The following is a 12258-nucleotide window of genomic DNA, read 5'->3' on the forward strand; positions in this document are numbered from 1 at the left end:
TTCCAAAAGAAGAGCAACAACCATCAATAACAACCCGCTGTTTCTTAAGTTGTAGATATGATTTCAATAAACCAATTGGCACACCAATTGCTTTACTGAACTATTAACTTGTCACTGTCTATACGCAAGTGTCAACGTCAAACTCAAACAGAAAATACCCATCGCCTGAATGTAATTATAAATATAGACAGAGACCTCACGCGTTTTTTTCGGTGCGATGCTTCGGAACATAGGAGTATTATTTTTACGGGGTAACCATAAATCTGGCATTGCCACATTTGTTCGAACAGGTCTAGCCAGTGATGTTATTGGTTGTTCTCTAACATTAATTCCTGGAATAGGATTAAAAATAATTACAAAGAAAAGATTATGAAATTTTAAAGATAGGTGGCTTCAATGTCACTAACTAAAGGCAGTCTATGGCATTGCAGCCATATGCATTTTGTTTGTCCTCATTAATAACACTTTAAAAGCCCCTAGAAACACTTTAAATATAATATTCGTCACATATTAAATGGTTCCGGACCTAACGCAGCTATTACACTAACACTCCAAACTGCAGTAAAATACAATTATTACAAGAAAAAAATGAGTCGGTTACAGCTCCCTGTAACGCCGAATTAGAGCACAGCTCTTGAGGAGGAGGATGAGGGAAGGGTACTGAGGGTCCCATGACCTTGGGGAGGTCAGGTGACCTCGCGGGGGGGGGGGGGGGGGGGGGGTCATGTGACCTCACGGTTACGCCGACGCCGCTCAAGCCGGAAACTGGCGCCTAAGAGCTGCGCTCTAAAAGAAGAAAAGCTTCAGGAAATGTTTGCAAAATCTGGTAATGTGAAACCAAAGTGCCAATCTTTGGTTGAGTGATATAAACCCGTTTTGATTCCCCTAAACATGCCCTAAATCCAATCCATATTCCTAATCCTGTCCCGAACCGAGTGGGGACAGGATTTTCTTTTTCCACCGAGAATCGTTGAAAACTGAAATAGGCTGCCTAAAGATGTATAGTTGATACGTTTTGAAAGCAGCGTTTAGAGTTCTTTAACTTGTATTTGATGTGACTCTCATATTCCAGTTGTTCCTCTAGATATGTATTTTTTTTCTTCAAATTCCAGCCAAGATTTCACGAATACTTCCTTGTACGCTAGATTTTATAATGAAGCTCCGTTTAATGGGTATTATATATCTGTCAGGGTTTTATTGTTCGTAAACCCAACTTTTTTGAAAAGAAATGCAAATGTGGAGGTACCTCTGCAGGCTGTGCGTCTCTACTATCTTCAGTCCCGCCCCGCGCCCTTCCGGGGGTGGGGCCCCGTTCTGCTGGGGGGGGGCCCTGGAGGCCCCCGCCGAGGAGGGCGGGGTGGGTCCCTTGCCCCCCCGGGGCATGAGGCTGAAGCTCTTGTCGCCGATCTTGAGGAGCTCCTCCAGAGTTGAGAGGTCCTCGAAGCAGTCCTGGACGGGGGGCCCCCCTCCGCCGCCAGAGGGCTCCGTCCGAGGAGAGCCGACCGCCTCAGCTATGGACGAGGGGCTGCAGCTGCTGTCTGCGGGCTGCTGCCCCCCCGGCTGCCCCGGCTGCTGCACACCACAGGACGCCCCCTCAGCCTTGCTACCCAGAAACCCCTCCGCTCCCTCGCCACCTAGTGCAATCTCTTATGAAGACGCTGGTCTCCCGTATAGTTCACGTTTCTTTTTAGGGGCAAAGCTCATTAGGGTCTAGCCTTGTCCGGTGTCCGTGCTCACATCGATTGCCATCCCATCTGTCTTCTTAGAAAAAGAAAAAATGCTCGCGCAGTCGACAGGATTCGAACCTGTGCGGGGAGACCCCAATGGATTTCGAGTCCATCGCCTTAACCGCTCGGCCACGACTGCGGGACGAGTAGGGGGCTCTGAGATGTGGTAGTAACTCAAGGGCTGGGGATGTCATGGATGAAACGTTGCATGTAGCCGCTCAACGTCTATACAGGAGGAGGCATTGGGTCAAATGCGTATATAATCGCGTTAAACGTTGCATGCACTGGCTCAACGTTTATAGAGAGGGCGCTGCGGTCAAATGCTCAACTGCGCATATAACCACGTTCCATACCACACATTCTCTTTCTGACATGGATGAAAACGAAATCAGCACCATGAGCACTACCTATGAACAAAATCAGCATCATCAGCACCACCGGAGCTTGGCCCCAATCAACATCATTCACCACGTGGAGATGCGGTAATTTTTTTAGCATCATTCTTTCTTGAACAACTTGCAACAATGTTACAAACAACCATTTTTCGCGATTGGATCCTGCAAATAAGGGAAAACCCTCGCTTTAGTAAAATGCAGTTCCAGGGTCACCTCGTGGGTGGCACCGGTTTGTTATCTCTTGTCGTAAGAAATTGCAACAACTCGGTCCTAAGCTAGTGCATCCACGGGCTTTTAAGGGCTTGGATGGGGACACCTACATATCACAAAACAAACTTTTCCCCCCAAAAAATCATTTAGCCCGTCGCGACACTCATTTTAAGTGAAGAGCAATCCAGAACATGTTTCTATTTTGGCACATTACCCCAAAATAAGTGTGCACCGTGATACCCAAACTGATTCTCGCAACGTAAGCATCGCGGTAACAAAATTTTTTCGGTGGAGGTTCATTTTATGACACGCATACTTCGGCATTGCAAAAAAATATTTTTTTTTCCTGTGTACTTTAAGGGCACTGCAACGAAATTCTAGCGGCCATTTTATCGTCTGAATGTCAACCATGGTCTATTCACACCACGGAGACACTAATATTTAGCTCGAAAAGACACCTGAACATTCTTTAAAACGAATAAAGCAAATGTCCTTGCGTCAGGCTCGACGTAAAAGTGGCGCCGTACCAAAAGAGACCTGGGTAAAAAAATGCGGTTTCCGAAATAACCTCGTTTGAAGATAAGTTACAAATCATTATTTTGATTACAGTTTAGTGCACTGTGTATCACTAATGCAGACTGCACAAAGTAGACAAGAAGAGCGAGCCTGTAACCTGAGCTTCGAAACAGCACGCGACTCGGCAGAGCCTCCCCTCGACTCACCTTCTCCTGCCTCGATTCCTTAGACCCGCCAGACTGAAGCATGTTGCCAATGGACTGGTTGGCAAAGTCATTCTGCAACAACAGACAAATGTTAGCGCCGACACATTCACTAAATCCCAGCACATCCAGAGCAGGAAAGCAAATGCCACAGAGCAGGTGTGGCGAGGCTGACGTCAGGATGCCCAAGCCGTTCCAGCCACAGAAGCGGTCGAAGCACGCCAGTGATTGGGCCAGCGCAACTAACCCCAAAGCTGCCTTTTGTGTGAATTTTGGGTGAAGGGTTAATCTTCTATAATTTTGTAAAGGGAGAATAGCGACGTCTGGGACACACAAAAGAGCCTCTTTGAGTGGGGAGTTCCTCCCTCCCCTGTCGGGACGACGACAGGTTCAAAGCATGCATACAGGGTGATTCAAGGAGAGGCCAGGCTTTTTAAATCGACCGCAAAATTTGGTTTCTTAACCTATCGCGCTACGACTTTGTGCAGCGTTGCCCACAGATGGTGCATTTTTTTGTTTGTAAAATTTGCAAAGAGCGAACTTCTGAGGAAAAAGTAAAGAAAGAAAAAGGCTTAGCTCCTATGGAAATGCAGCAACGCCACCGGTCTTCAAACAACACGGCGCCGTTTCGCACGGGAGACAAGAGATGTCGCTAGCGGTCGCGACGCCAACTGCCGCCAATGAACGAGCAGACGACGCCGAGAGCCGGCGTCTTTAACAGACAAGGAACTGCAGTTGCTTGTTGTTACCGCGCCTGTTTTTGTTTCTGCGACTGTTGCTGCCTGCGGAACGCGCGCCGCTTTGAGTTGAAAAGATTGTCTGCTATAGACGCCGGCTCTTGGCGCCGTATGCTCGTTCGTTGGCGGCGTCCGTTGCATTCTTGTTTTGCCTCGCCTATTTTGTCTCACATATTCCAGGTAACAGAATTCATGTGACTGAGAATGACAGGAAACAGAAAACATCTATACACGAGCAGAAATCGAAACCGAAACTTCGGCTCCATCCGGCATCATCGGCCTCGGGCCACCAAGAACATGGCTATCACGTGATACGAGATGTCACGTGAACCTCTACAAAACAAGAGGCGGGACAGGAACGGGCGTGTGCCAGGCGCAAGTGTTGTCTGCACCGCACTCTTTACCACATTTTGGTGTCGACGACATTCAGTGACGTCTCCACAAATGCGGAATAAGTCTGCGCACATAGTGTTAATAGTGTGGACGAAACTCCGAAAGACAATAATCACGAACGGTGAGATGACGACAGCGGTTGCGATGCTGGAGACAGGAGTAACGGCAGGACGACTCCCAAGAAGCATGCTGCGCATGTGTGTTACGCCAATGACGTAAACTCCGCTAAGCACCAAAAGGAAACTTTGCTGACGTCACCGGCTACGCTTGCCCGGAGAAGTCAAAACAACCAAAAAGGGGCAATGGTGATATCGTTTAGCTCAATGCTAGCTACGCCCACGCTGCAGCCTCGACTGCAGTGTTGGGTGCAGCTCAATTCGCCCGCTGGAGTAAGCCGATTTCGGCAACTTGGCACATTACAAAGTTTGCCGAACCGTTTGAGAAACATTTAGACAGAACTAAGTCGTAATATTTGACGTGTAGTCTTCCTAGGTGATACTAAAGAGGAGCACATCGTTTTTTCAAAAGCTAGAATGAAGTGGAGTTGCCGTAAAGCTGTCCGTAGCAGTAATCGGTAGCAAGACTGTGGATTTTTTAAGAGAAAGTGTTTGCGTCTTCAACCATGCGTTTTCAGGTCCTTTTGAAGTTATACGCGCTCCAGCCACCACACCCGGCGAGTTTGCTAAATGATGACAAACATACCAATCTCGCCACTTGTTCGATGCATGAATGACGCCGCCATAACTGAAATCCACAGAAGGCGGGCCAAACTGCACGCCCTGCACGCGAAGCTCCAGCGAGATTGTCGCACATACGGAAAGACTAAAGTTGCCTCAATGCATCGCAGCATCGGCGGCGTAGCCAATATAGTTGGTGAGGTTGGTCTATTACTGCGAGACCCTCCAAAAAATGGATCAGATTTCAAACAATCAAGCTCTAAAAATTTAAAATTACGTAACTGTGGCAGCGTAGGACTTTAACACGGGGCGCTTGACTTGCCGCGAGGTCGCAGCCTTCCAGGGTTGGATAAACATTATTATTTCACGGCAATAGCTGCTATAGGAACTTCTCAGCTGCATTCACAGCATTGGCGCTGCGTCAGGTAGAGAACTTGCCGCACGTGCGCTGCCCCACGACACTGGGCACAGTGCGCGCGCTTAGCTCTCGCAGCACTGTCTTCTAAGGGCGGCAAGGGACGCCGCTACACACACATTGGCAGGGGCTATCGGGTGTGAAGCAACCCAGAGCTGGTAACGGCAACTCAGCACGGTAACGGTCTCAATTTAGTCTCGGACAAGGACACCGACTCGTCCGCGCAGCGAGTTATCTTTCCAACATTCCTCAATGACCAGGAGGTTGTGCTGTGCACGGCGGAGTAAACAGATTGGATACGCGCGGAGGTGGGTGTTACTATGTGCAACGTGCAAACACAGCTGTCACTTCTTTGCACACAGTGCCGAAAAGCTGCGGATTTTTATTATCATAATTATGAATCGACGACGATTCCAAGTGATGGCCAAGTAAACCAGGTCCCTCACCAGGGAGCGAGAGGCCATCCCAGCGGCGGTTTCGGAGGGGCTGGCCCTGGTGCCGTTGAGGGGCGCCTGGACGGCCCGGGCCACCGAGTCCCCGCTGCACGAGGGCAGCTGCTGCTCTCCCGGCGACTTGGGCTCCTCCTTGATGCGCACCACGGACACCGACGGGGACGAGGTGCGCGCAGACGCCACCGACTGCGCCACCACCGGCGTGATGGTGATCGAGTTGCTCCTGCGGAAAGGGCCCACCGTCATGCGACATACACACACTCCGTTAACCCCCAGGCTGACTGTGTAGCGGAAGCTGCGTGCTTCTGGGACCAGCCATATGTCCATCTTTCGCCACGCACCCATACCTACACACAGAAAGTGGTTTATTAGCCCGGTGAGCGTGCAGCTCCCACCGCACTGTCAGCTTAGGATCGAACCGAGTAGACAACGTTTTTCGAAAGAGAGGCGCATCCTTTGGCTTCGAGCGTGCCATGGTGCCACGTCTGGATGGCAAGACTGCCTCTAGCCAAGAGAAGCCTTAGTGTAGCCAATCGCAAAACAACGTTCCTTACAATGTAAACCTTTGGCCACGTCACGCGCTCGTGTTACGAAAGGCCACACGTTACCACGAGCCAGCTTGCTACATGGTTGAGAGTCGACTCGCATGCATGAACTCTCAATGGAGCAACCTACAAGATACTTTTATAAACAAAAACGCCTGCGCCCCTTCCTGGCTACTTCTGCCCCTTTTCAGCCTTTTGGCCCAAGTATGTTCCTCAGCTCCCGTGCCGAGCAGAGAATTCTATCCAGCAGTCCTACTCACCTTTTCCAAAAGAAACCCGAGGGAAAACAAGACTCACCAACTGCCACGAAAAAAATCGCCAGAAAAGAGAGCTCTCTCGTGGCCGGTACGCAGGAGTGGCGGACGCACCTTTCGAGCACGCTGGCCTCCGGCAGCCTGGGCGACCCTCCCTGGATCAGGTGGGAGGGGATCCTGGTTGACGGGGGTGTTCCGCTGGAGGAAGAGCTCGACGTGGCGGACATCCGGCGCTGCTGCTGCAGGGCGGCCGCGCGGGCGGCGCCGGTCGAGTCGAGCATGATCACCTGCGTCTTGGGCTGCGGGATGATCTGCACCCCCGTGGCCAGCGGTGGAGGGCAGGGCAGGGGCCCGTTCCCGGACGACCTGAAACCAGTCACCCTTGGTCGGTTCTTCGCCCGTCAAGCGCCAACCGTAATCACGGAGTAGGCCAGCTAAGCGATCGCGGAAAAAGAACGAGAGGAACGAGATGGTGAGCTGCAAAAGCTGGCAATCGTCGAACACATAGCTCAAACCGGGTTTCCAGGAACCCCACTCGACCGTCCTCAAGTGAAGTGTCTTCCCAGTTGAGGCACTGTTTCAGCAGACCAATCCACTGAACTGTGAGAAAAGCCCTTCCTCGCAGGTAGGTGCCTCACTGTTTACGAGGTATGCAGGCTGCTCAACCAGTTTATCGCCATATCAATTTAGTCAAGCCAGAGAGGGGTTCCTCGAGATCCAAAAGAGCCCCTGGACTAGGAATGCCTGTCTGTCTTCCTTCTCCTTGTCCTTCGTACATCCTTTTTCTTTACAGACAAGAACCGATCAGAACCAGATTAGGGTCGTCTGCAGGCTACGGCCGCAAAGAAACACGACTTGCGAAATTCTAAACATGCAAATTGTCCTTTGACAACAAGTCTCATGTCTATCTTTCTAAGAGATTTTGTTGCGTGTTATTCATTAGCCTCTCCAGCGGCGGTGCACGGATGAATAGCCGAGGACAAAATTAAACAAACATTCGTCTGCTTTACAATTTATTTTCTATTGAATAGAAAAGCTTGCTAGTTTCTAAATGCAAAATGAAATAGCATCATCGTTCATACATTTTGTTAAAATCGTTATTTATCGCAGTTATCCCACCGTTGCGAGCCTCTTCTACGACATTTCCAACGTTTTTGCACTCAGCACACCACCTGAGAGCAAGCTTGCAAACCAGTATGCTGACAAAGAGCAGGCCGGTATAGGACATAGAAAATGCACAGTCGGAACCTGTTCAGCTTCCCATTAAGTGCTCATCAACATTGGTGATAACAAGTCCTCAAAATTAAGTGTTTATGCCAATGAAAACTAATGATGAAAAAGCTGCCTCAGTGATTGCACCACTCTTATACAAGAGTATACAGTCTAAGCTCATTAAACAGACCTTGATTTTGACCAAGATTTCGGTCTGATTAAAGGGGGTATGTTGTATGCAGATATGAAATAGAGTCAATGGTATGTAGAGGAAAACCAACTGAACTTCACAAATCTGTATGTTATATCCAAATGTCTGTTGTAACCAGGTCTGTTGTAATGAGCCTAGACTGTATCACAGACAAAAAAGGAGCAGGACACGTTGTGTGAGAGCATATCACCGGAGGGCATGTATAGAGGGCATTCTCACACAGCATTTGTTGCGCAGCCCATGTCAAAGACAGAAAACTCACCTGGACTTGTCGGAGCTGATGGGTGAAATGGTGATGGACGAGTTAAGGGTGATGGGGACACTAGCGGTGACTTGCATCTGCTGAGGGACTTGATGATTCTGCTGATGATGCTGTTGCTGTTGTTGTTGCTGCTGCTGCTGCTGTTGTTGCTGCTGTTGCTGCTGCTGTTGCTGTTGCTGTTGCTGTTGCTGCTGCTGCTGCTGTTGCTGCTGCTGATGATGTTGCTGTTGTTGCTGCTGCTGATGTTGCTGCTGTTGCTGATGTTGATGATGCAGCTGCTGCTGCTGCTGTAGTTGTCTCTGCTGCTGATGCTCTTTCATTTGTTGGATGCGAGCCTGCTGTGCTGCCGCCATGGCCTGCTGAGATGGTCCCCCCTGAAAAACACGGTAGAACAACCAGTTAAGCTGCAATCGAGCCAATGATTTGAGGGCACACCCAACGGTACAGCCAATGTGATCAGAACTGCCACGGCCTAAAACTGGCGAAGAACCAATGAGTAAAATGGCATAGGGTGAAACTACATCTTCCAACACCACAACCAGTAAAAAGTGTAAAAACGCAAGTAAGCTGACATCTGACTTCCGAAATTTACCCGAAACTAGGAAAATAAAAAAAATTTTAAATTGAGAAGCACACATAATGTGTAAAAAAATTGGGATGCTGCATGTGCTTGTCTATATATACTTTTATCAGTCTCAAGTAAATTACGGAACTATAACCAGTGATTTCGGTTCTAGTTCCACCGGCAGTGAAGATGCATGAAGTCTACCATCGACAAATTAGAGAAGCTGTACTTCCAGAGCGCGTGCCCACAAATTACATTGGAACTAAACCGCCTCTTTATGCTTGCAGCATCGTCAGGCAAGGAACACGACATTAAAGGGAAACTCAAGTGCTTTTTGAGATCCTCGTTTTATGGTCATAACTCAATCTACAAGCTCTGCACATCCTAAAAGAATTCGAAAATACATTCATGAGCAGCCGATTTGCATATTAAAAACGAGATAGAAGATTGTGACACTTACTGTTGGCGCAGAACGACAGATGGTGATACCAAACCTTGCTGAGTATGGTCAAACGACGGAGGGTGCTTGTCAGCCACTCGCGAGAGATTGGATCCAACGTGGACAAGCAGGACGGATCGGCCGCTCGTTCACGCAAGAACCCATCGCTTGCGAGTGGCTGACAAGCGCTTTCTGTCGTTCAACCCTATTCAATAAAATTCGGTAGCGCCATCTGTCCTCCTACGCCAACAGTAAGTGTTGCAATCTTCTGTCCCTTTTTAAATATGCGAATCGGCCGCGTATGAATGTAATTTAGGGCTTTTTAGGATCCTTAAAGCTCGTAGATTGAGCTATGACAATGAAACAAGGATCTCGAAAAGCGCTTTGGTGCCCCTTTAAGATGATGTAACCCCTGCCAAGGTCGAGCTAAGTTACCTCCATGGATGCGGTCAATGTGGCTACAACCGAGGTAGCTTCGAAGTCGACCGCAACACTGACAACCGTGACAGACAGGACTAGCATGATATACCGGGCTCGCAGGGTCAACAACGCCGGCTTTACCGAGCAACCATTGCTTCGTGCCCCCGCACCCTCCGTCCCGGGTGAAAATCGCTCCATTTGCAGCTAGAACGTGAAACTGGTCCTAGCTAAAGCCCCTCATGATAAAATTTATGCTTTACATTTCTTGCAAGTACCGACACCGTTGTTGCACAAATGCGTAAGACGTGCCTCGAGCAAGTGCTGCACCGTCATTCACTTCCAAGGAATGCAGGAGCCCCGGGTTTTGCGTTGTGGTGCATTTCAAGCAAGACAAACACGAATGTCATGAGTCCTATCGGAAAATACCGGGGTAGCGCACCCACTCCACTTTCACTGGAAATTTGATTGATCTAGACACGGGCGCTTGTCCAATCCAATCAGGCGCTTAACGTACAATTTCAAGAATTCCCAAGTTTGGAACACGTTAAGGGCGGGCCCTTAAACGGAGTGGGCGCTTCCGCAGTATTTTACGGTAGCTGGATCCAGCTGGATCATTTTCCGCCGAGATTAATTCCCTCGTCCAGCCGCAAGTGGAGCCGTTTCTGCCCAGGACGGAGCGTGCGGGAAGCCCAAAGAGAGAGCGGCTCACGTGCTGCTGCGGGTGCCTGATTCCCGGCTGGAGAGGCGAGTGCATAGGGTGTCCCCCGGGGGCCACCTTCTGCATGGCGTAGGCGCCACCCGTCATGGCGGGGGGTCCCAGGCGCGCCATGTGGCTCAGGGCGGCCATGCTGGGGCCCTGGCCCTTCTGGTTCAGGGGGCCCTGGTTGAGCAGGTGGCGCAGCTGCGGGGGCGGGCCCCCTCCCATGCCGTACCCGTACGGGGGACCGGGGTAGCCGGGGGGGCTTGGCCGGGGAGGGTTGCCCGCCAGGGCGTGCAGGGGGGGCATGGGGCCCTGCCGCTGGGGGTACTGCGAGCAGAGGGCTCGTGTAACCACCACTTCCCCACGGTGGAGCGTAGATGTCTGCGGTCCCACTCGGGCGACGCCTCGATATACGCTAAGACCGGCGTGCACAAAATCAATCGAGTTGATGTCGAGGCAAAACGAGCATGCCTAGCCCATCGTCTGCCTTCTTTCTCCACTCTTTTTCTCACAGGACGACCGACGTCAAAGCCTGACACATTCTGCTGTCGTCTTTACCCCCCCCCGACTGCAAGGATGCACGCAAGCTCACTCCAAACATCGACAAGGGCAACCGCCTCCGAGCGTTGGACAACAGAATCGGACAGTCAAGACCAAAGTAGATGAGGGGAGTCAATGCTGTAAACGATTTAAATTTTGCGAGGACCTCAGTTCTGCGGCATTCTCAATTTAAAGAATGTTGCGAAAAATAGATTGTGCGGATATAATACCCGATCGTAACGAATAGGCAGTAAATCTCTCTCAATCGTATAGTTTTGTGCCTGCGCAATATTCCCAAAACCTGCCGTTCGTGAAATCTACGAAATATTGAACCCGCGAAAATAAAGTTGTTTCCAGTGTGGAAAAGACCCTTCGCAAAAGTCTATCAATCCACCCTGTCCACCGCCAAACCAGACGTTCTAATAGTGGCACTGCACACCTTCTCTGTGCCAGGAAAAGCGAGAGTCTTCAAATGCAATTAAGCGGAAGCGGGCAATCAATTCTAGCAAGTTGCACGTTGCCTTCTACTCACAAGGTCGAAAGTGGTCGATTTTGACGATTTTGGTTGGCTATCGTTGCCATTAGAGCGAACAAATTGGAAGTCTTCAGCAAGCCACTAGGTGGCTCCAACTTCTGAAGAGTCTATTTGGGATGACGTTGCAGACGCAGCTGAAGTCCTCTGAGCAGCCCAATGGGCTTACCTCTTCAGCTGCAGACCCGAGTCGATATGTGTGCAATAAACTACAATAGTGATAGAGATTATAACTACTAAGATTTTGTTTATCAATTCATTGAAACAAAATCTTTCCTCCCCACCAATACACGGTTTGAGCATTATATACAAAGATTCCGGCTAATCACAAAGCTAATCACAAAGACTCGGACAGCCCACGACAGCGTCACAATGAGCAAGGCCATCTTACTATCACAATCAACACAAAACAAGCAATCAAGGAGGCATACAAAAAGAATGAAAGGGCCAAAAAACAAAAACCTGACAACCTACACAGAGTTTTCTTGGTTCACGGACAATGACAACGATGTCGCATCACGCTTTGTTAACTTTCGCTGGACAGTACGAGGAAACCCTAGACCGCCGATTGGACCATCTATGAATGTTTGTGTGCAACCAGATTTCTTCCAAGAGCTACACCCATAGCTATCCATGAGAGAACAATGACTTATCCAATAGACCCTTTTCAAAATTCAGTGCCATCTGCTGGTTCAAGTTGCAGTTTATTTGCCAAACTAATGGCAGCCACGAAAATGTATTTCAGCGGGCACAGTCAATTTTGCATGTCAATAGCAGATGAGAACGAGTTCTTTCTCTATTTTAGAGCGCAGCTCTTAGGCGCCCGTTTCCAAGTTGAGCGGCGTCGCCATCG

At 49.6% G+C, this 12258-nt stretch overlaps 1 protein-coding gene and 1 non-coding gene across 20 annotated transcripts in view; both read right to left on the minus strand.

Annotated features, from left to right (window-relative positions):
- The window catches only part of LOC8052029 (E3 ubiquitin-protein ligase TRIM33), a 123532-nt gene that overhangs the window by 12421 nt on the left and 98853 nt on the right, over nt 1-12258 (minus strand). For 11 of the 19 annotated variants that reach the window (XM_040504680.2, XM_040504675.2, XM_040504679.2 and 8 more), the window contains 6 exons: nt 10343-10660; nt 8210-8583; nt 6639-6890; nt 5720-5948; nt 3055-3126; nt 1247-1572 (listed from right to left, as the gene is read on the minus strand). In XM_040504680.2, coding sequence (XP_040360614.1) covers nt 1247-1572; nt 3055-3126; nt 5720-5948; nt 6639-6890; nt 8210-8583; nt 10343-10660 — 1571 coding nt within the window. The remainder of the gene's footprint in view (nt 1-1246; nt 1573-3054; nt 3127-5719; nt 5949-6638; nt 6891-8209; nt 8584-10342; nt 10661-12258) is intronic. The other 8 variants (XM_040504682.2, XM_040504681.2, XM_040504678.2 and 5 more) reach the window with 1 other exon arrangement.
- On the minus strand, nt 1785-1866 carry Trnas-cga. The gene has a single exon. It is a non-coding gene; the product is annotated as a tRNA-Ser (tRNA).

This window comes from Ixodes scapularis, unplaced genomic scaffold, assembly GCF_016920785.2.
Source record: "Ixodes scapularis isolate PalLabHiFi unplaced genomic scaffold, ASM1692078v2 PGA_scaffold7__128_contigs__length_106722199, whole genome shotgun sequence".
NCBI lineage: Eukaryota > Metazoa > Arthropoda > Arachnida > Ixodida > Ixodidae > Ixodes > Ixodes scapularis.